General features: G+C 46.0%; 1 protein-coding gene across 1 annotated transcript in view; it reads right to left on the bottom strand.

The window, feature by feature from the left end:
* LOC142214655 (NACHT, LRR and PYD domains-containing protein 12-like) overlaps window positions 1–15,739 on the bottom strand; it is a gene marked incomplete at its 3' end in the record, with an annotated part of 792,298 nt that extends 776,559 nt beyond the window's left edge. Inside the window, exons 1-8 of the mRNA XM_075283595.1 lie at window positions 15,633–15,739; window positions 15,318–15,375; window positions 14,770–14,865; window positions 14,629–14,697; window positions 12,989–13,133; window positions 9,664–9,830; window positions 3,059–3,230; window positions 719–784 (exon numbers count right to left, since the gene is read on the bottom strand). Of these exons, the coding sequence (XP_075139696.1) occupies window positions 719–784; window positions 3,059–3,230; window positions 9,664–9,830; window positions 12,989–13,133; window positions 14,629–14,697; window positions 14,770–14,865; window positions 15,318–15,375; window positions 15,633–15,739 (880 nt within the window). The remainder of the gene's footprint in view (window positions 1–718; window positions 785–3,058; window positions 3,231–9,663; window positions 9,831–12,988; window positions 13,134–14,628; window positions 14,698–14,769; window positions 14,866–15,317; window positions 15,376–15,632) is intronic.
* Between the last annotated feature and the right edge of the window lie 9,011 nt (window positions 15,740–24,750).

Genomic DNA, 24,750 nt, shown 5'->3' with positions numbered 1-24,750 from the left:
TAAGATTATAGATGTGGAGTCAATAAAACATCAAGAATCAATCTCTCTTTCTAAGTTACAATTTACAATTTGTTGAAGTGTTTAGCATTTAAGTGTAATACTCATGGCGGCCTCTGCTGGTAGTGTATATTCAGCATCAAGCTAACAATTATTGGGGGCAGAATACCTCCTTTCAGTAGCTTCATCCAAGTGACAATTTGTCAGATACATTTAACTTTTAACTAGCGTTTATCAGAGGCTGTATACCTTCTTTCAGTCAATTTGTGCAAGTGAAAATTCGACAAATAAATTTTTATTTAATTTAGCTCTACCTGTTTGCTGTCTGCTGGCGGTATAGTTTCTGCATGAAGGTAATATTTATAGGCAGCTGTATAGCTCGTATCAGTCACTTTGCCCAAGTGGCAATTTGTCTGATAAATTTAAATACAGTTTGCTATCCTTTACATGATATTCATCTGCAGCACCAACTTAACACATGAGCGGTATCAGTATCTCCTGGTGGCTGGACATCTCCTGCTTGGTCTATTCCACTCCTTACAGTAACACTTCTATTGGCATAATTAATAATAATAATAATATTAATTCTGACATTTTGTTTCTTTAGTCCCTTCTACTTATATTTTTTTTTTATTCCTGCCTTCCAAAAGCCATAATTTAGAAATTTTCCAGAGCAGTATGAGGGTTTATATTTTGTAACACTTATATAATGTGCACTCACCTGTCAGTTCTGGGGTTAGCCAGTGTCCATCTTTATCCAGTAGGATTTGCTCCACCAGAGAGTCACCTGATAAGAGATGAAAGATTTTTAGAATTTTCTATCGTATAGACATTTCCATTAGTCCTAAAGTCAACCCTGAGATAGCGCCCCAAACTTCTGCACCCCCACTATGCCATATATATTGCAGTCTATGTATCCAGCATCTCAGTCATTGGTGGTCAGATTTTCTCTACTAGATGAGAATTTTCCTAGTTCTGATGTTACCTGTATGACGGACACATCTCATACACAATGTTACCTGTATAACACATCACATACACAATGTTACCTGTATGACGGACACATCACATACACAATGTTACCTGTATGACGGACACATCCCATACACAATGTTACCTGTATGACGGACACATCACATACACAATGTTACCTGTATGACGGACACATCACATACACAATGTTACCTGTATGACGGACACATCACATACACAATGTTACCTGTATGACGGACACATCACATACACAATGTTACCTGTATGACGGACACATCACATACACAATGTTACCTGTATGACACATCGCATACACAATGTTACCTGTATGACACATCACATACACAATGTTACCTGTATGACGGACACATCACATACACAATGTTACCTGTATGACACATCACATACACAATGTTACCTGTATAACACATCACATACACAATGTTACCTGTATGACGGACACATCACATACACAATGTTACCTGTATGACGGACACATCACATACACAATGTTACCTGTATGACGGACACATCACATACACAATGTTACCTGTATGACACACACATACACAATGTTACATGTATGACACATCACATACACAATGTTACCTGTATGACACACACATACACAATGTTACCTGTATGACACATCACATACACAATGTTACCTGTATGACACATCGCATACACAATGTTACCTGTATGACACACACATACACAATGTTACCTGTATGACACATCACATACACAATGTTACCTGTATGACACATCACATACACAATGTTACCTGTATGACGGACACATCACATACACAATGTTACCTGTATGACACATCACATACACAATGTTACCTGTATGACGGACACATCACATACACAATGTTACCTGTATGACGGACACATCACATACACAATGTTACCTGTATGACACATCACATACACAATGTTACCTGTATGACGGACACATCACATACACAATGTTACCTGTATGACGGACACATCACATACACAATGTTACCTGTATGACGGACACATCACATACACAATGTTACCTGTATGACACACACATACACAATGTTACCTGTATGACGGACACATCACATACACAATGTTACCTGTATGACACACACATACACAATGTTACCTGTATGACACATCACATACACAATGTTACCTGTATGACACATCGCATACACAATGTTACCTGTATGACACATCACATACACAATGTTACCTGTATGACGGACACATCACATACACAATGTTACCTGTATGACATATCACATACACAATGTTACCTGTATGACACATCGCATACACAATGTTACCTGTATGACACATCACATACACAATGTTACCTGTATGACGGACACATCACATACACAATGTTACCTGTATGACACATCACATACACAATGTTACCTGTATGACACATCGCATACACAATGTTACCTGTATGACGGACACATCACATACACAATGTTACCTGTATGACACATCGCATACACAATGTTACCTGTATGACAGACACATCGCATACACAATGTTACCTGTATGACGGACACATCGCATACACAATGTTACCTGTATGACGGACACATCGCATACACAATGTTACCTGTATGACACATCACATACACAATGTTACCTGTATGACACATCACATACACAATGTTACCTGTATGACGGACACATCACATACACAATGTTACCTGTATGACGGACACATACACAATGTTACCTGTATGACGGACACATCACATACACAATGTTACCTGTATGATGGACACATCCCATACACAATGTTACCTGTATGACACATCACATACACAATGTTACCTGTATGACGGACACATCACATACACAATGTTACCTGTATGACACATCACATACACAATGTTACCTGTATGACACATCACATACACAATGTTACCTGTATGACGGACACATCCCATACACAGTGTTACCTGTATGACGGACACATCCCATACACAATGTTACCTGTATGACGGACACATCACATACACAATGTTACCTGTATGACGGACACATCCCATACACAGTGTTACCTCTATGTTGGAGTTCCTCCAGTACAGCCTGCAGGCCGGGGGTACCATGATCCTTCTGTATGACATATAGACTGACCCACAATGCTATCACAGCTTCTCTTCCTCTCTGGAATATATCCCGTAGTAATGTCGGGGCCAATGTTTTTCTGTCATTTTCTAGACTTTGATGTTTCTAGAATAAAAGGTTACACATATAAGGTATTACACAAAGAAATATAAAGTGAATAGTTAACTACACAGATATTTCATGTCAGTTTCCTTATAATGTGTCCAGAGAAAGATAAATCTATGGAACAAATATGTAGAAAATGTTTCCTGAATCTGCAAATATCAGATTATTTACCAGGATCCAGTGACTCCCTAATGTAAAGTATGTCTGTAGAAGAGATCTATATACTCCACCTAGACTGAATTATAAAATTTTGGAGTATACTCCATGAATGTTCCTATAACACACAATATCACTGGTAACCTGTTCCTATAACACACAATATCACCGGTAACCTGTTCCTATAACACACAATATCACCGGTAACCTGTTCCTATAACACACGATATCACCGGTAACCTGTTCCTATAACACACGATATTACCGGTAACCTGTTCCTATAACACATGATATCACCGGTAACCTGTTCCTATAACACACGATATCACCGGTAACCTGTTCCTATAACACACGATATCACCGGTAACCTGTTCCTATAACACACGATATCACCGGTAACCTGTTCCTATAACACATGATATCACCAGTAACCTGTTCCTATAACACACAATATCACCGGTAACCTGTTCCTATAACACAGGATATCAGTGGCGTAACTAGGAATGGCGGGGCCCCGTGGCGAATTTTTGACATGGGGCCCCCCCGACACTGAAGATCTCGACCGAGTCCCTCCTACGCATTCCTGCGCGCTCTATTATGTCCCATAGTGGCCCCTGCACACAGTATTATGTCCCTTAGTGGCTCCTGCACACAGTATTATGTCCCTTAGTGGCCCCTGCACACAGTATTATGTCCCTTAGTGGCCCCTGCACACAGTATTATGTCCCTTAGTGGCCCCTGCACACAGTATTATGTCCCTTAGTGGCCCCTGCACACAGTATTATACCCCATAGTGGCCCCTGTACACAGTATTATGTCCCTTAGTGGCCCCTGCACACAGTATTATGTCCCTTAGTGGCCCCTGCACACAGTGTTATGTCCCATAGTGGTCCCTGCACACAGTATTATGTCCCATAGTGGCCCCTGCACACAGTATTATGTCCCTTAGTGGCTCCTGCACACAGTATTATGTCCCTTAGTGGCCCCTGCACACAGTATTATGTCCCTTAGTGGCCCCTGCACACAGTATTATGTCCCTTAGTGGCCCCTGCACACAGTATTATGTCCCTTAGTGGCCCCTGCACACAGTATTATACCCCATAGTGGCCCCTGTACACAGTATTATGTCCCTTAGTGGCCCCTGCACACAGTATTATGTCCCTTAGTGGCCCCTGCACACAGTATTATGTCCCATAGTGACCCCTGCACACAGTATTATGTCCCTTAGTGGCCCCTGCACACAGTATTATACCCCATAGTGGCCCCTGTACACAGTATTATGTCCCTTAGTGGCCCCTGCACACAGTATTATGTCCCTTAGTGGCCCCTGCACACAGTATTATACCCCATAGTGGCCCCTGTACACAGTATTATCCCCCATAGTGGCCCCTGCACACAGTATTATGTCCCTTAGTGGCCTCTGCACACAGTAGTATGTCCCATATTGGCCCCTGCACACAGTATTATGTCCCTTAGTGGCCCCTGCACACAGTATTATGTCCCATAGTGGCCCCTGCACACAGTATTATGTCCCTTAGTGGCCCCTGCACACAGTATTATGTCCCTTAGTGGCCCCTGTACACAGTATTATGTCCCTTAGTGGCCCCTGCACACAGTATTATCCCCCATAGTGGCCCCTGCACACAGTATTATGTCCCATAGTGGCCCCTGCACACAGTATTATGTTCCATAGTGGTCCCTGCACACAGTATTATCCCCCATAGTGACCCCTGCACACAGTATTATGCCCCATAGTGGCCCCTGCACACAGTATTATGTCCCTTAGTGGCCCCTGCACACAGTATTATGCCCCATAGTGGCCCCTGCACACAGTATTATGTCCCTTAGTGGCCCCTGCACACAGTATTATGTCCCTTAGTGGCCCCTGTACACAGTATTATGTCCCTTAGTGGCCCCTGCACACAGTATTATGTCCCTTAGTGGCCCCTGTACACAGTATTATGTCCCTTAGTGGCCCCTGCACACAGTATTATGTCCCATAGTGGCCCCTGCACACAGTATTATGTCCCTTAGTGGCCCCTGCACATAGTATTATGTCCCATAGTGGCCCCTGCACACAGTATTATGTCCCTTAGTGGCCCCTACAGGACTAAATACTGTCACCGCTGACTGCTATACCAGGACAAATTGTGGATAAAAAAAAATCTGGTCATGTGCATTACAATTTAGTAACTCCATGTGCTTCATATTAATAGCAGTTAACCCCATCATCTCCCTCACATTAACCCCTGTCTGCCTCACCATAAGAGTTACTGATATGTGAGAGACATGGAGGTAATAATAAAGTATCTTCATTACTATTACCCCCAAATGTCTCACATATCAGTAACTCTTATGGTGAGGCAAACAGGGGTTAATGTGAGGGAGATGATGGGGTTAACTGCTATTACTATGAGGCACATGGAGTTACTAAAACACAAGTAATCCCCCCATATGCCTGATAGTAATAAGTAACCCCAGTACGTACCTGTGTAGCTTCAGTTTCATTTTCCTAGAGCAGCTTCTTCCTCTTCTCTTCTGTGCAGGACGGCAGGGATAAGCCCCGCCTCCTCCTCTCATTGGTGGGCAGAGGACAGCAGAGAAAGGGAGGGGGGAGAGAGGGGGAACGTCCTGCAGCGCTGACAGGAGACAGACCTACATGCAGCTCCTGTGTCTCAGTCGCTGCAGCTTCGGGGCCCCCTGTTGGTGGAAAGTATTTCACCAACAGGGGGCCCCGATCATTATACTCGGGGGTCCAAAAAGACCTCCGAGCATAATGATAGCAGCGGTAGCAGCTGTCACCGGGCCCCTGATGTCCCGGGCCCTGTGGCAGCTGCTACCACTGCTATGGTGGTAGTTACGCCACTGCACGATATCACCGGTAACCTGTTCCTATAACACACGATATCACCGGTAACCTGTTCCTATAACACAGGATATCACCGGTAACCTGTTCCTATAACACACGATATCACCGGTAACCTGTTCCTATAACACACGATATCACCGGTAACCTGTTCCTATAACACACGATATCACCGGTAACCCGTTCCTATAACACACGATATCACCGGTAACCTGTTCCTATAACACACGATATCACCGGTAACCCGTTCCTATAACACAGGATATCACCGGTAACCCGTTCCTATAACACACGATATCACCGGTAACCTGTTCCTATAACACACGATATCACCGGTAACCTGTTCCTATAACACACGATATCACCGGTAACCTGTTCCTATAACACGGGATATCACCGGTAACCTGATCCTATAACACGGGATATCACCGGTAACCTGTTCCTATAACACACGATATCACCGGTAACCTGTTCCTATAACACGGGATATCACCGGTAACCTGTTCCTATAACACACGATATCACCGGTAACCTGTTCCTATAACACACGATATCACCGGTAACCTGTTCCTATAACACAGGATATCACCGGTAACCCGTTCCTATAACACACGATATCACTGGTAACCTGTTCCTATAACACAAGATATCACCGGTAACCTGTTCCTATAACACAAGATATCACCGGTAACCTGTTCCTATAACACAAGATATCACCGGTAACCTGATCCTATAACACGGGATATCACCGGTAACCTGTTCCTATAACACACGATATCACCGGTAACCTGTTCCTATAACACACGATATCACCGGTAACCTGTTCCTATAACACACGGTATCACCGGTAACCTGTTCCTATAACACAGGATATCACCGGTAACCCGTTCCTATAACACACGATATCACCGGTAACCTGTTCCTATAACACAAGATATCACCGGTAACCTGTTCCTATAACACACGATATCACCGGTAACCTATTCCTATAACACACGATATCACCGCTAACCTGTTCCTATAACACACGATATCACCGCTAACCTGTTCCTATAACACACGATATCACCGCTAACCTGTTCCTATAACACACGATATCACCGGTAACCCGTTCCTATAACACAGGATATCACCGGTAACCCGTTCCTATAACACACGATATCACCGGTAACCTGTTCCTATAACACACGATATCACCGGTAACCTGTTCCTATAACACACGGTATCACCGGTAACCTGTTCCTATAACACACGATATCACCGCTAACCTGTTCCTATAACACACGATATCACCGCTAACCTGTTCCTATAACACACGATATCACCGGTAACCCGTTCCTATAACACACGATATCACCGGTAACCTGTTCCTATAACACAGGATATCACCGGTAACCCGTTCCTATAACACACGATATCACCGGTAACCTGTTCCTATAACACACGATATCACCGGTAACCTGTTCCTATAACACACGGTATCACCGGTAACCTGTTCCTATAACACACGATATCACCGGTAACCTGTTCCTATAACACACGATATCACCGCTAACCTGTTCCTATAACACACGATATCACCGGTAACCTGTTCCTATAACACAAGATATCACCGGTAACCTGTTCCTATAACACACGATATCACCGGTAACCTGTTCCTATAACACACGATATCACCGGTAACCTGTTCCTATAACACACGATATCACCGGTAACCTGTTCCTATAACACACGATATCACCGGTAACCCGTTCCTATAACACACGATATCACCGGTAACCTGTTCCTATAACACACGATATCACCGGTAACCCGTTCCTATAACACAGGATATCACCGGTAACCCGTTCCTATAACACACGATATCACCGGTAACCTGTTCCTATAACACACGATATCACCGGTAACCTGTTCCTATAACACACGATATCACCGGTAACCTGTTCCTATAACACGGGATATCACCGGTAACCTGATCCTATAACACGGGATATCACCGGTAACCTGTTCCTATAACACACGATATCACCGGTAACCTGTTCCTATAACACGGGATATCACCGGTAACCTGTTCCTATAACACACGATATCACCGGTAACCTGTTCCTATAACACACGATATCACCGGTAACCTGTTCCTATAACACAGGATATCACCGGTAACCCGTTCCTATAACACACGATATCACTGGTAACCTGTTCCTATAACACAAGATATCACCGGTAACCTGTTCCTATAACACAAGATATCACCGGTAACCTGTTCCTATAACACAAGATATCACCGGTAACCTGATCCTATAACACGGGATATCACCGGTAACCTGTTCCTATAACACACGATATCACCGGTAACCTGTTCCTATAACACACGATATCACCGGTAACCTGTTCCTATAACACACGGTATCACCGGTAACCTGTTCCTATAACACAGGATATCACCGGTAACCCGTTCCTATAACACACGATATCACCGGTAACCTGTTCCTATAACACAAGATATCACCGGTAACCTGTTCCTATAACACACGATATCACCGGTAACCTATTCCTATAACACACGATATCACCGCTAACCTGTTCCTATAACACACGATATCACCGCTAACCTGTTCCTATAACACACGATATCACCGCTAACCTGTTCCTATAACACACGATATCACCGGTAACCCGTTCCTATAACACAGGATATCACCGGTAACCCGTTCCTATAACACACGATATCACCGGTAACCTGTTCCTATAACACACGATATCACCGGTAACCTGTTCCTATAACACACGGTATCACCGGTAACCTGTTCCTATAACACACGATATCACCGCTAACCTGTTCCTATAACACACGATATCACCGCTAACCTGTTCCTATAACACACGATATCACCGGTAACCCGTTCCTATAACACACGATATCACCGGTAACCTGTTCCTATAACACAGGATATCACCGGTAACCCGTTCCTATAACACACGATATCACCGGTAACCTGTTCCTATAACACACGATATCACCGGTAACCTGTTCCTATAACACACGGTATCACCGGTAACCTGTTCCTATAACACACGATATCACCGGTAACCTGTTCCTATAACACACGATATCACCGCTAACCTGTTCCTATAACACACGATATCACCGGTAACCTGTTCCTATAACACAGGATATCACCGGTAACCTGTTCCTATAACACAAGATATCACCGGTAACCTGTTCCTATAACACACGATATCACCGGTAACCTGTTCCTATAACACAAGATATCACCGGTAACCTGTTCCTATAACACACGATATCACCGGTAACCTGTTCCTATAACACACGGTATCACCGGTAACCTGTTCCTATAACACAGGATATCACATGGGGCTCTTGTATATGATACTGATATTTCTTCTCACCTCTAGATCTGGGATATTTCGGGATTTCAGCTCACTCAGAAGTGATCGAGGACTCCACAAGTTCTCCACAATGTAGAGCAGATCATCCTGGAAATATCCATACGTCATCCTCAGGACATGATCCTTATACTGACAAAGCTGCTGGTAAAACTTCCAGGTCTCATCATCTAGGACATGAAGGAGACACAAGAATGAAATCTTCTAGGACATGAAGGAGATACATACAGAGATTTGCCAAGATGGAAATAACCCTTTCATCTCCTGTGTGTTGGTGCTGCAGGAGACCTGGATGCTTCTCGTTTGGTTTAACCCCCGTTGTCATCTGACTGCTCTTTGATATCTGTATAACAAGTAGATATTGTCCATAGTGACGACTCTCTACCAGATGGCCATAGATATTTAGATTTCAGTGGATGAAAGGAACCAATTAACCAAATTTATTACAAGATTTATTAAGGACACAAATGTTGCCAGAAAAACAAAAAGTTGCTCGAAAATTTAGCTTCAGGGTATAATTCCAATTATATCCAATTATAAGACACATCTTCATAAATGACTACAACAGTGACTAGAAGAAACTGTGTAATGTAATATATTTTATGAAAGAAATCTGTTTCCTTCACTTATCAGGCTGAATTACTTTTTATATAGAAGTCAATTGAGAGGGGCGGGGAGAGGAGGAGGCTGCTGGGAACATAAGTACGCTGCTATACTGTGATACTGTGAGTGAGGGGCTCTGTTCACACTGCTGTGTGTTTGTGATAAGTCTCTGCCACTGCACAGAATGAAGCAATAAATCAATTCTCTGACAGCAGCCTCTCCCTCCCTTCTCCATAGACTTCTGTGTGTGTGAGATGGATTCTGTTTAGATCAACAGTTCTATAAGTGGAGAAGGAAATGGATGTCTTTAATAAGATACAATACAGAGTGTCTTATGTTCCCTTGGACTGTTCATGTACAAAATGTTGTTTTAAGATCAGAGGTGCACCTTAAGAATTAAAGGTTGCACACTTGTAAGACAGGATGATGATATGTAGGTGTGAGCAGAAGGGCCATTCATTCCTTACCATCTCTGGGAGTCATAATACCGATTCTGGAGCGCGGGAAGATGGGAAAAGCCCTGAAAGATGAAATAATTTTTGTAACTATTTGTTTTTATACCATTAACTTATCCCCATTAACCCCTGATGGTCAGCCTGCACTATATATTATATTCAGGATCGTTTTTAAAATCCGATTTACGATAATTTTCCATTCGAACCCGATCCCAATTCCGATCCTAATGCAAGTCAATGGGATTTTTTTAAATTATGGAAGATCAGATTTTAAAAACAATCCTTTTCACTACACAGCATGGAGTCCAAAAATTATTTCAATTTTTGGACTCCACACTATAGTGATTAAAAAAAATCCCCCCCTGGTGTCTGCTTACCTGCACAGATCCGCTGCCGCTCCCTGTTGTTCTCGGTGCGGTCCTCTCTCATTGACATGCCTGCAGAGCGCCGTGTGCGCCCCCACCTCCCTAGGCTAGTGTTAGAGATTATGGGAGTAGGCGGGGCTTGTTGTGGCTTAGGAGAGTGTGGGTGGGGAGACGTGAGTGCATCACTCACGTCTCCCCTCCCAGTACCCGCCCACACTCTCCTAAGCCACAAGCCCCACTTTCTCCCAGCATCTCTAATAGAGATGAGCGAATAGTACTCGATCGACTAGGTATTTGATCGAATACTACGGTATTGGAAATACTCGTACTTGATCGAGTACCACTTGCTATTTGAATGTAAAAGTTCGATGCAGAACCAGCATTGATTGGCAGAATGCTATACAGTCGGCCAATCAACGCTGGTTCTTCTCCTACCTGTAGAAGTCTTCTCCGTGCAGTTTCCCCGCTGTGTCTTCCAGCTCTGAATTCACTCTGCCAGGCATCGGGCCTGAGCAGAGCCGACTACACATGTCCGCTTGTAGTGCGGGCATGCGCAGTCAGCTCTGCCCAGGCCCAATGCCTGGCAGAGTGAATGAAGAACCAGAAGACGCCGCGGGGACGCTGCACGGAGAAGACTTCTTGGAGGATCCAGCCCGACCCTCACTCGTGGACTTGGTAAGTATAATTTGATCGAACGTTGCCTACCCCTGAAACGAGCATTTTCCCCCCATAGAGTATAATGGGGTTCAATATTCGATTCGAGTAGCCGAATATTGAGGGGCTACTCGAAACGAATATCGAACCTCGGACATTTTACTGTTCGCTCATCTCTAATCTCTAACACTAGTCTAGAGAGATGGGGGCACGCAGGGCACTCTGAAGGAGAAAGAAGAGGAGCGAGAAGAACGGAGAGCGGCAGCACTTCTGTGCAGGTAAGTTGAGTGATCGGGATCGGAATTCCGTTCGTTTTTTAGGCGGGATTGGAACCCAATCGCGATCGTGAAATTTACTTGATCGCCGATTGGGATCCGATCTTTTCCGATCCCGATCGCTCAACCTTATTTAGGGTAAAACTGACTTAATGGGAAAATCTTGTTTGTTTTTTTTTGTCATTTTTTAAAACATTTTACTGCCTGTAATAACATTAGACTGAATATTTTTTTTAACATAAAAAACATCGCAGACTCCGCTCTCCGCTCCGCCAGAGACACAAATACCTTTAACATTATAGCTGGGACAAGATATGTATATCAGTTTATCATGTCAGAAACCTAAAAACCCTGATTCTAGTCCCACCTATCGGAAGAAGTCAATACCCAACTTTCAAGAAGTCATGACTTGAGATATAAGCCAGACCAGAACGTTTTGCCAGAAGGATAAACTCACCCACTTGTTATTTCTCTCATCGAAAACGTAATTTTCCTCTTTTCTCCCTTGTTTAACCCCGTAAATAGATCCCATAGTTTTGTATCCGCCATGCTATTTATCATGGTGCATGTGGGAGTGCTGATAATAGGGGGCGCCATATAACGTATTGTCTCCCATTATTCCCCTCCTTCCCTTCTTACTATCTAGATTTCCACTTTCTATTATTAGGATTATTATATATTGTCATCATGAGGATAAACCCTAAAGGGGTTGTGCAATGAACAATATAGGATATAGGATACAGTATCTGGCTACGTAACATTGGAACAGTGTAATACGCTCCACCATAAGAAGTGTCAGATATAACATATAAGAGAGATGAATGTCTTACCTGAAAGCTGTACAAATATAAGATCGGCCTCAAGGAGAAAGGGGGAAGTACTTCCCCATATACTTCTTCATATCCCTATCAGATACTTTGGTTTCTTATAGATTCTTGGCCGTGGTCTCTTATAGGCCACCCATAAACATACAGACCTGTTCTATGGTCTAGGTCATCATACAGAGTGGGGGGCATCAGATATGGCGTCCGCAGACTGGAGGGTAACAACCTCTGACCTGTAGTCCTGGAGTGCGGAGACGACTTGTCTAGATCTCTAGTAACATCACCAACGGCCGAAACCTGTCGCGTAATAAAAAAATAACTCATAAAGTCTCCGTAAGCTCATGGCTACAGGGCGAATTTACAAGGTATGTGACACAACACGGTGCCATTTATCTGTAACTTGTCACATTGGTGTCTCGCAGGTTTACAATATGCAACAAAATTACCAGACCCGTGAAATATTGAAAGATCAGCAATATTTCACAGCCGCTTTGCTCCGTTTTCACCGATCCCTCAGTACGATTGTCATCACGTTATGTCACTGTAACATAAGACACCTGAACAACTGCCATAGAGAAGACGTATAAAGGCAGATCCATCACATAGCAATAAACTCTAACAAACATCCACTAAACTAGACAAGCAAGTTTATCAGAACCGGAATACGAGGAATTTATTTCATTGCTCGACGTGTTTGTCTAAGTGACGGAAACAGCGCAGGTCAGATTTCTGTTCGACAAGAAACACGTTTTATATTACACCCGCTCGCTGCTAAATGTCACGTGTCATCACCAAGTGATCTACTGTCTGATCTACTTTGTATCTATTGTTTTATGAATTTTTGCTCAATGTGTTTTATCATTTAAGAAATATTTACGAAATTTAGGAAAGAAATTGTAAAATTCAGCAGTTTTCCCTTTGGCCGCTGAGACTCACCACACGGTTTGCAGGAATCTACGATCTCCAAACAGGACAGTGACCTAGTAACAGCGATGGGGGGTCAGCAGAACCTCTCGAAATCACAGTTCTAAATAAAACCGCAACATTCCATAGTGGTTCGCTCCGTACGTGAGAATACCAAAGAGTTTATCCAAGAGGTTCAGTAGAAGACCTTTTCTCCACAACATCAGGCCTATGTACCCAATGGTGACTTATAACTCTCTGCAGATTGTAAATTGTCTTCACCTACATTTTGTTACTAAAGGTTTATTTGAGCCGACTCACATAAAGTATTCTCTTTTCTCACCGGCTATTGGATAGACTAGTCCACTCCTGGTAGAAGTTCTCATAAACCGTATCCAATCTAGGTCAGAGAGTCACCAAGAACAATGTACAGACGACCTTCTCTCTGGAATCCTTCGGACCATTGCCTATGAAGAGTTGGTTATGGTTCATGCTTAGGATAGGCCATAAATATCTGCTTGGTGGAGGGTCCCTCACGGCCGTACATCCAGTCTGTATACTACACAGTGCACGGAGCCAGAAGCAGAAAGCTCAAAGAGGGCTGAGCTACAGTTACAGCACCCCAACACTGTACAGGGCAAGAAACCATCTACGTCTGGCTCCATCCACTGTGTAGTACAGGAACCAAATGCACCCCCAAACAGCCCAATTGTGTGGGGTCAGATATGTATAGCCTATCCTATAGTCTATTCCTGAACAACTCCTTAAATACGCTTGTGTCTATTCCCACACTCTCGATAGTGAAGAGGATCCAATCTCTAATGGTATTGGAAGAGACTTTCCTAATGGAATAAAATGTCTCCTCTTAAAGGTTTTTGGCACCACTCACCAAGTCCGCGCCGGAGAAAATGGCGGCTTCTCCTGGGTCCGGAGCGACGATACCAAGCTGGCCGGCAGCCTGGAGCCGGCAGAAGTTATGGTCGCGTCAGCACACGTTCACCAGATGGCCGCATAAGCAGTAGGAACTTGCCATCGGGAGGAACACCCGCAAGACTATCACCACATACCTCCGCACCTCTTCTTCAGTGAGTACAGCGTCCCTGGTGCTGTACGCCCTGTGCCAGCCCTACAAATGAAGCACAGCCTAGCCTACCACGTCACAGGGCCGAGACGCCCTGTAGCGGCCTCCAGGTAGGGCTTGCTGTCTGTGGGGATTAGGGGCTTGCACAGTGCATGGGGGGGGGAGGGAAAAGGGATATTGAGGGTCCGTGGATGAAGAGGGTTGTTGTTGGGGGGGCATGGAAAAAGGGATGTTGGGGGTCTGGGGATAAAGAGGGTTGTTGTTGTTGGGAGGGGGGGGATGGGAAAAAGGATGTTGGGGTCCGGGGATGCAGAGGGTTGTTGGTGGGGGGGGGAGAGGGAAAGGGATGTTGGGGGTCCAGTGGGGAAAGGGGAGCCAGGTGTTCAGAGGTGGGCCCGCAGGGAACTGTGGTAGGGGTGCAGCGTGGGTTGCTTTGCATATCTTCAACCGCCGGGGGCCATTGTCTTGAGCCGCAGAGAGGGGACGGTGGGGCATACGGGCAGGACTGGCGGCAAAGGGTGCGCCACGGCGGGGGAGACACATGGGGGGAAGCGCCTGTGAGGGAAAGAGCCCAGGTGCATTGAACACGGTGGGCCCTGGCGTGCGCAGGAGGTAGGGGGGCGGCGGGCGAAGTCGCGGGTACTGCTAGTATGGGATAAAAGCAATAAGGAGAAACTCAGAATTTGGGTTTTAAATGATCATTTTGATCCCCAAAGATAACGATTTATTCAAAAGCCTAAATCATCCATGTGAAAAAGTAAGTGACCCCCAAAATCTATTAACTGGTCGTGCCAATCTTATCAGTAACTTACGATAGGTGTTTTACATCGCAGTGTTGGCGTTTTGCTTTACTCTGATCACACAATTCTTTTAATTTGTCTTCCTTGGAGAGTTTTTGAGCAGGAACATTCCTTGTCATGTCTTGTCACATGATCTCCGTGGGATTATTTAGAACATGGTTTTATTCAGAACAACCTGACTATGAGTAAGAGAGGTAGGCTCTCGAAACGCGTCAGTCGGACCATTGCCTAAAACACCATCTGGCGTTCTACCATCAACCTCTGTAATATGGATGTCCACTTTCAAGTTGCATTTTAACTTTTGTCAAAATAAAGAGAAAGTTTTATTTCTACAAAGCTTGCTGGATCTCCACTCGTTTGTACATGTCTAGTGGAACTATAGGCAGAAAGCCATGGCACCCCCTTGGAACCTACAATCTTATCGCAGGGGGTCCGAGGGGTGACGGGGGGTAATCGTGTCGCTGGACCTTCTGGATCCTCGACTGTCACAAACCCTCTTCATTGCTGTAACTGTAAAGACCCCCTGGAACAAAGTTATTGCATCACACCAATAAGATGGCGACAGATCTGCAGGATTGTTTCACTTACATGTACCCCAATATGGTGCCGTCTAAAAATACAACCCCTCATGCAAAAAATACAACCTCTCATACGACTGTGAGAAAGGAGAAGGGAGAAAAATGGTGGATTATAAATGCAGCAAAAAAATAAAAGATAAGGTGACCAGAGGCATAGTGGCCAAACTAAGCAATAATAGGGTTAGACAAGAACAAGGGGGCCCGATCTGAAATTAAGGGGGGAGATCAGGAAATATTATATCACTGAAAGAGTAGACAAGGCCGGGAATGAACTTCCAGCAGTGAGAAGGTAAGTGATGTGGAGTATACAGTATACAAGAGGATAACATGGAATATAAGGGATGACTAGATGGGCGGCCGCGGGGGGACAGGGGGGGTTCTCAGCCACTAATCTTCTGTTTCTATGATCTGACTCCTGCCACTTGCACTTTTCTAGTTTGGCCACTAGATGGAGCAGTATTACCACCATAACATTCCTTCAGGGCTGTGATCTGCTTTGACCACAAGATGTCGCTGTGAACAGAGGGAACACTGGGGAACAATTAGTACAAGTCACAGATGTAAGAGAAGGAAAGTGCTGATCCCTGTGTAATAATAATAATAATAACTTTATTTATATGGAGTCACGTTACAAATCAGAGGAGTGAGGGCCCTGCTCACAAGAGTTTACAATCTAGGTGGCATCTACTAATACATAAGCATACCTCCCAACTTTTGAAGAACCGAAAGAGGGACAAAATGTGCAGCACGTGTAGCGCGTCGCGGCAAATTTAGCCCCGCCCACTTTTGTGTTGACTCTGCCCACTCGTTAATTTTTCATGTGCCCACACACAGTATAATCCTCCTACAGTCACCCGTAAATTATGTCCCCCCTCTATCTCTCCCCCAGTTTCATGTCCCCCCTCCATCTCTGCCCCCAGATTCATGTCCTCTCCATCTCTGCCCCCAGATTCATGTCCCCTCCATCTCTGCCCCCAGATTCATGTCCACTCCATCTCTGCCCCCAGATTCATGTCCTCTCTATCTCTACCCCCAGATTCATGTCCCCCATCTCTGCCCCCAGATTCATGTCCCCTCCATCTCTGCCCCCAGATTCATGTCCACTCCATCTCTGCCCCCAGATTCATGTCCACTCCATCTCTGCCCCCAGATTCATGTCCCCCCATCTCTGCCCCCAGATTCATGTCCACTCCATCTCTGCCCCAGATTCATGTCCACTCCATCTCTGCCCCCAGATTCATGTCCCCCCATCTCTGCCCCCAGATTCATGTCCCCTCCATCTCTGCCCCCAGATTCATGTCCACTCCATCTCTGCCCCCAGATTCATGTCCACTCCATCTCTGCCCCCAGATTCATGTCCTCTCCATCTCTACCCCCAGATTCATGTCCCCCATCTCTGCCCCCAGATTCATGTCCCCTCCATCTCTGCCCCCAGATTCATGTCCACTCCATCTCTGCCCCCAGATTCATGTCCACTCCAGCTCTGCCCCCAGATTCATGTCCCCCCATCTCTGCCCCCAGATTCATGTCCACTCCATCTCTGCCCCCAGATTCATGTCCACTCCATCTCTGCCCCCAGATTCATGTCCCCCATCTCTGCCCCCAGATTCATGTCCCACATCTCTGCCCTCAGATTCATGTCCCCCCATCTCTGCCCCCAGATTCATGTCCACTCCATCTCTGCCCCCAGATTCATGTCCACTCCATCTCTGCCCCCAGATTCATGTCCCCCATCTCTGCCCCCAGATTCATGTCCCACATCTCTGCCCTCAGAGTCATGTCCCTCCATCTCTGCCCCCAGATTCATGTCCCCCATCTCTGCCCCCAGATTCATGTCCCTCCATCTCTGCCCCCAGATTCATGTCCCCCATCTCTGCCCCCAGATTCATGTCCTCTCCATCTCTGCCCTCAGATTCATGTCCTCTCCATCTCTGCCCTCAGATTCATGTCCACTCCATCTCTGCCCCCAAATTCATGTCCTCTCCATCTCTGCCCTCAGATTCATGTCCCTCCATCTCTGCCCCCAGATTCATGTCCCTCCATCTCTGCCCCCAAATTCATGTCCTCTCCATCTCTGCCCCCAGATTCATGTCCCCCATCTCTGCCCTCAGATTCATGTCCTCTCCATCTCTGTCCCCAGTTTCATGTCCACTCCATCTCTGCCCCCAGATTCATGTCCCTCCATCTCTGCCCCCAAATTCATGTCCTCTCCATCTCTGCCCCCAGATTCATGTCCCCCATCTCTGCCCTCAGATTCATGTCCTCTCCATCTCTGCCCCCAGATTCATGTCCGCCATCTCTGCCCCCAGATTCATGTCCCTCCATCTCTGCCCCCAGATTCATGTCCACTCCATCTCTGCCCCCAGATTCATGTCCACTCCATCTCTGCCCCCAGATTCATGTCCCCCCCATCTCTGCCCCCAGATTCATGTCCACTCCATCTCTGCCCCCAGATTCATGTCCACTCCATCTCTGCCCCCAGATTCATGTCCCCCATCTCTGCCCCCAGATTCATGTCCCACATCTCTGCCCTCAGAGTCATGTCCCTCCATCTCTGCCCCCAGATTCATGTCCCTCCATCTCTGTCCCCAGATTCATGTCCCTCCATCTCTGCCCCCAGAATCATGTCCTCTCCATCTCTGCCCCCAGATTCATGTCTCCACATCTCTGCCCCCAGATTCATGTCCCCCATCTCTGCCCTCAGATTCATGTCCTCTCCATGTCTGCCCTCAGATTCATGTCCTCTCCATCTCTGCCCCCAGTTTCATGTCCACTCCATCTCTGCCCCCAGATTCATGTCCCTCCATCTCTGCCCCCAAATTCATGTCCCCTCCATCTCTGCCCCCAGATTCATGTCCCCCATCTCTGCCCCCAGATTCATGTCCCCACATCTCTGCCCCCAGATTCATGTCCCCCATCTCTGCCCTCAGATTCATGTCCTCTCCATCTCTGCCCCCAGATTCATGTCCCCCATCTCTGCCCCCAGATTCATGTCCCTCCATATCTGCCCCCAGATTCATGTCCCCACATCTCTGCCCCCAGATTCATGTCCTCTCCATCTCTGCCCCCAGATTCATGTCCTCTCCATCTCTGCCCCCAGCGTCATGCCGTCCTCTCCATCTCTGCCCCCAGTGTCATGCCGTCCTCTCCTTCATCTGCCCCCAGATTCACGTTCCACCTCCACATTAAACTTACCTTCTCCTCCGCTCCCTCACCGCTCTCTGCCCGCCTCTCTCACTGACACATGCGGCTGAAGGAAGGAACTGACACAGGTCAGCTCCTCGCTTCGCCGCTGCCCGCCTCTCTCCCTGACATATGCGGCTGAAGCTGCTCGCGTGCTCGCTTCGCCGCTGCGTCTCTCTCTCGCTGACACATGCGGCTGAAGCGAGGAGCTGACCTGTGTCAGCTCCTCGCTTCGCCGCTGCCGCCGGCTCCTGGCTTGTACATCGCGTCTACAAGCCAGGAGCCGGCGGCAGCAGCGAAGCGAGGAGCTGACACAGGTCAGCTCCTCGCTTCAGCCGCATGTGTCAGCGAGAGAGAGACGCAGCAGCGAAGCGAGCAGCTTCAGCCGCATGTGTCAGGGAGAGAGACACACAGCGGCGAAGCGAGGAGCTGACCTGTGTCAGCTCCTTGCTTCAGCCGCATATGTGTTCAACTCAGATCTGCATCCTCTGGACGCAGATCTGAGTTGAAATCGGGACATACCTCCCTCCAACCGGGACCGCGGGACATGTCACCCAAATCGTGACTGTCCCGCGGAAATTGGGACGGTTGGGAGGTATGCATAAGGTCTGTGGCATAACTACAGTCATGGTCAAGAGTTTTGAGAATGACACAAATCTCCTCTTGTCACATGATCTGCTCCCTCTGGTTTCTGTGTGTTTGTCAGATGTTTTTATCACATACAGAAATAGAATTACAATCATATTCTGAGTAATAAAAGCTTATAGTGACAGTTAGAAGGAGTTACTGCAGCGTTGCAATATTTGCAGTGTTGCCCCTTCTTCTTCAGGACTCTGCAATTCTCCCTGGCATGCTCTCAATCAACTTCTGGACCAAATCCTGACTGATAGCCGTCCATTCTTGCACAATCAATGCTTGCATTTTGTCAGAATTTGTCGGTTTTTGTTTGTCCACCCGTCTCTTGATGATTGACCACAAGTTCTCAATGGGATTAAGATATGGGGAGTTTCCAGGCCATGGACCCAAAATCTCTCTGTTTTGTTCCCTGAGCCATTTAGTTCTCACCTTTGCTTTATGGCAAGGTGCTCCATCATGCTGGAAAAGGCATTGTTGATGGCCAAACTGCTCTGGACGGTTGGGAGAAGTTGCTCTTGGAGGACATTCTGGTCCCATTCTTTATTCATGGCTGTGTTTTTAGGCAAGACTGTGAGAGAGCCAATTCCCTTGGCTGAGAAGCCACCCCACACATGAATGGTTTCAGGATGCTTTACAGTTGGCATGAGACAAGACTGGTGGTAGCGCTCACCTCGTCTTCTCCCAATAAGCTGTTTTCCAGATGTCCCAAACAATCAAAAAGGGGATTCATCAGAGAAAATGACTTTCCCCCAGTCCTCAGCAGTCCACTCCCTGTACCTTTTGCAGAATATCAGTCTGTCCCTGATGGTTTTTCTGGAGAGAAGTGGCTTCTTTGCTGCCCTCCTTGAGACCAGGCCTTGCTCCAAGAGTCTCCGCCTCACAGTGCGTGCAGATGCACTCACACCTGCCAGCTGCCATTCCTGAGCAAGCTCTGCACTGCTGGTAGCCCGATCCCGCAGCTGAAACACTTTTAAGAGACAGTCCTGGCGCTTGCTGGTCTTTCTTGGGCGCCCTGGAGCCTTTTTTGCCAACAATGGAACCTCTCTCCTTGAAGTTCTTGATGATGCGATAGATTGGTGACTGAGGTGCAATCTTTCTAGCTGCGATACTCTTCCCTGTTAGGCCATTTTTGTGCAGTGCAATGATGACTGTACGTGTTTCTTTAGAGATAACCATGGCTAACAGAAGAGAAACAATGATGCCAAGCACCAGCCTCCTTTTACAGTGTCCAGTGGTGTCATTCTTACTTAATCATGACAGATTGATCTCCAGCCCTGTCCTCATCAACACCCACACCTGTGTTACTGGAGCAATCACTGAAACGATGTTAGCTGGTCCTTTTAAGGCAGGGCTGCAATGATGCTGAAATGTGTTTTGGGGGATAAAGTTCATTTTCTAGGCAAATATTGACTTTGCAAGTAATTGCTGTTAAGCTGATCACTCTTTATAACATTCTGGAGTATATGCAAATTGCCATTAGAAAAACTGAAGCAGTAGACTTTGTAACAATTACTATTTGTATCATTCTCAAAACTTTTGGCCATGACTGTAGATAGAACATTATTTCCTATTGGAACTATAGGCAGAAAGCCATGGCATCCCCTTAGCACCTACAATCTTATCGCAGCAGGGGGTCCAAGGGGTTGCGGGGGGTAATCTTGTCGCTGGACCTTCTGGATCCGCGACTGTCACAAACCCTCTTCATTGCTGTAACTGTAAAGACCCCCTGGAACAAAGTTATTGCATCACACCAATAAGATGGCGACAGATCTGCAGGATTGTTTCACTTACATGTACCCCAATATGGTGCCGTCTAAAAATACAACCCATCATGCAAAAAATACAACCCCTCATACGGCTGAGAAAGGAGAAGTGAGAAAAGATTGTAGGTTATAAATGCAGCAAAACAATAAAAGCTAAGGTGACCAGAGGCGTAGTGGCCAAACTAGGCAATGATAGGGTTAGACAAGAACAAGGGGGCCTGATGTGAAATTAAGGGGGGAGATCAGGAAATATTATATCACTGAAAGAGTAGACAAGGCCGGGAATGAACTTCCAGCAGTGAGAAGGTAAGTGATGTGGAGTATACAGTATACAAGAGGATAACATGGAATATAAGGGATGACTAGATGGGCGGGGGGACAGGGGGGGTTCTCAGCCACTAGAGATGAGCAAACAGTGTTCTATCGAACACATGTTCGATCGGATATCAGGGTGTTCGCCATGTTCGAATCGAATCAAACACCGCGTGGTAAAGTGCGCCAAAATTCGATTCCCCTCCCACCTTCCCTGGCGCCTTTTTTGCACCAATAACAGCGCAGGGGAGGTGGGACAGGAACTACGACACCGGGGGCATTGAAAAAAATTGGAAAAAGTCATTGGCTGCCGAAATCAGGTGACCTCCATTTTAGACGAATAGTGGATTTCAAATCCGGGTCATATGAGAATGTGAACTTTGTGACTATGAGACAGGGATAGCTGTACAGGCAGGGATAGCTAGGGATAACCTTTATTTAGGGGGGAATGTTATTAAAAATAACTTTTTGGGGCTCTATCGGGTGTGTAATTGTGATTTTTGTGAGATAAACTTTTTCCCATAGGGATGCATTGGCCAGCGCTGATTGGCCGAATTCCGTACTCTGGCCAATCAGTGCTGGCCAATGCATTCTATTAGCTTGATGAAGCAGAGTGTGCACAAGGGTTCAAGCGCACCCTCGGCTCTGATGTAGCAGAGCTGAGGCTGCACAAGGGTTCAAGCGCACCCTCGGCTCTGATGTAGGAGAGCCGAGGGTGCACTTGAACCCTTGTGCACCCTCAGCTCTGCTACATCAGAGCCGAGGGTGCGCTTGAACCCTTGTGCACACTCTGCTTCATCAAGCTAATAGAATGCATTGGCCAGCGCTGATTGGCCAGAGTACGGAATTCGGCCAATCAGCGCTGGCTCTGCTGGAGGAGGCGGAGTCTAAGGTCGGACCTGAATGGAGACTGGTGTGGAGCAATCTTAGACTCCGCCTCCTCCAGCAGAGCCAGCGCTGATTGGCCGAATTCCGTACTCTGGCCAATCAGCACTGGCTAATGCATTGTATTAGCGTGAACTGAGTTTGCACAGGGGTTCTAGTGCACCCTCGGCTCTGCTACATCAGATTGCTACATCTGATGTAGCAGTGCCGAGTGTGCATCAGATGTGTAGTTGAGCAAAACTGACTCAGCACTGCTAAGTCTCTGCATTCGCATAGGAATGCATTGGCCAGCCTTCGGCCAATCAGCGCTGGCTCTGCTGGAGGAGGCGGAGTCTAAGGTCGGACCTGAATGGAGACTGGTGTGGAGTGATCTTAGACTCCGCCTCCTCCAGCAGAGCCAGCGCTGATTGGTCGAGTTCCGTACTCTGGCCAATCAGCACTGGCCAATGCATTTCTATGGGGAAAAGTTAGCTTGCGAAAATCGCAAACTGACAGGGATTTCCATGAAATAAAGTGACTTTTATGCCCCCAGACATGCTTCCCCTGCTGTCCCAGTGTCATTCCAGGGTGTTGGTATCATTTCCTGGGGTGTCATAGTGGACTTGGTGACCCTCCAGACACGAATTTGGGTTTCCCCCTTAACGAGTTTATGTTCCCCATAGACTATAATGGGGTTCGAAACCCATTCGAACACTCGAACAGTGAGCGGCTGTTCGAATCGAATTTCGAACCTCGAACATTTTAGTGTTCGCTCATCTCTATCAGCCACTAATCTGTTTCTATGATCTGACTCCTACCACTTGCACTTTTATAGTTTGGCCACTAGATGGAGCAGTATTACCACCATAACATTCCTTCAGGGCTGTGATTTGCTTTGGCCACAAGATGTCGCTGTGAACAGAGGGAACACTGGGGAACAATTAGTAACAAAAGTTATTCGGAAACAAGTCACAGAATGTAACACAAAGAAATGACTGAGCCGTAGTGTATTATAATAACTTTATTTATATGGCGTCACGTTACAAATCAGAGGAGTGAGGACTGGGGCTGAGCCGATCTGGAAATTTCAGGATTGTTTTTAAAATCCGATTTCCAATCATTTTCCATTCGAACCCGATCCCAATTCCAATCCCAATGCAAGTCAATGGGATTTTTTAAATAATCGGAGATGGGATTTTAAAAATGATCCGATTCCCTACACAGCATTGATTACATTTTTGCACCCCACGCTGTGTAGTGATTAACCCCTAAGCGATGCGATGATGTCATTGTATCGCAGCGCCTGTGACGGACTCTGCTCAATAGAAGGGACAGACTTCAGAATCGGGACTCAGCGGGGGATTTGTAAGACGAATACAAGATGTATTATTATCTGAGGGGCGCAACTACTGATGGGGGGGGGGGCACATATTTATTACCAGGGACTAATTATAGTAAGCCCGGAGGAAACATTATCTATAAACAGGATCTGATGTTAATAAAGCTGGGGGAACGGTTATTAATAAGTGGCCTATATATATATATCTATACCGGGACGGACTATTATTTATAGAGGGGGGAAGTATTATTTATAGAGGGGGATATTTGTAAGAAGGAACTATCTCTCATATATATATATATATATATATATATATATATATATATATATATATATATATATATGAGTTTCTGTCTGTCTGTTCTTTATGCGCGAGCAAACAACTGGACCGATCTTCACCAAATTTGGCACACAGGTCTATCAGGTGTCCCGGAAGGTTTTAGACCAGGTCTCAG

This window comes from Leptodactylus fuscus, chromosome 7, assembly GCF_031893055.1.
Source record: "Leptodactylus fuscus isolate aLepFus1 chromosome 7, aLepFus1.hap2, whole genome shotgun sequence".
NCBI classification, from domain to species: domain Eukaryota; kingdom Metazoa; phylum Chordata; class Amphibia; order Anura; family Leptodactylidae; genus Leptodactylus; species Leptodactylus fuscus.
The sequence above is the reverse complement of the archived record's forward strand: the minus strand, read 5'-3'. Positions and strand labels throughout refer to the sequence as shown.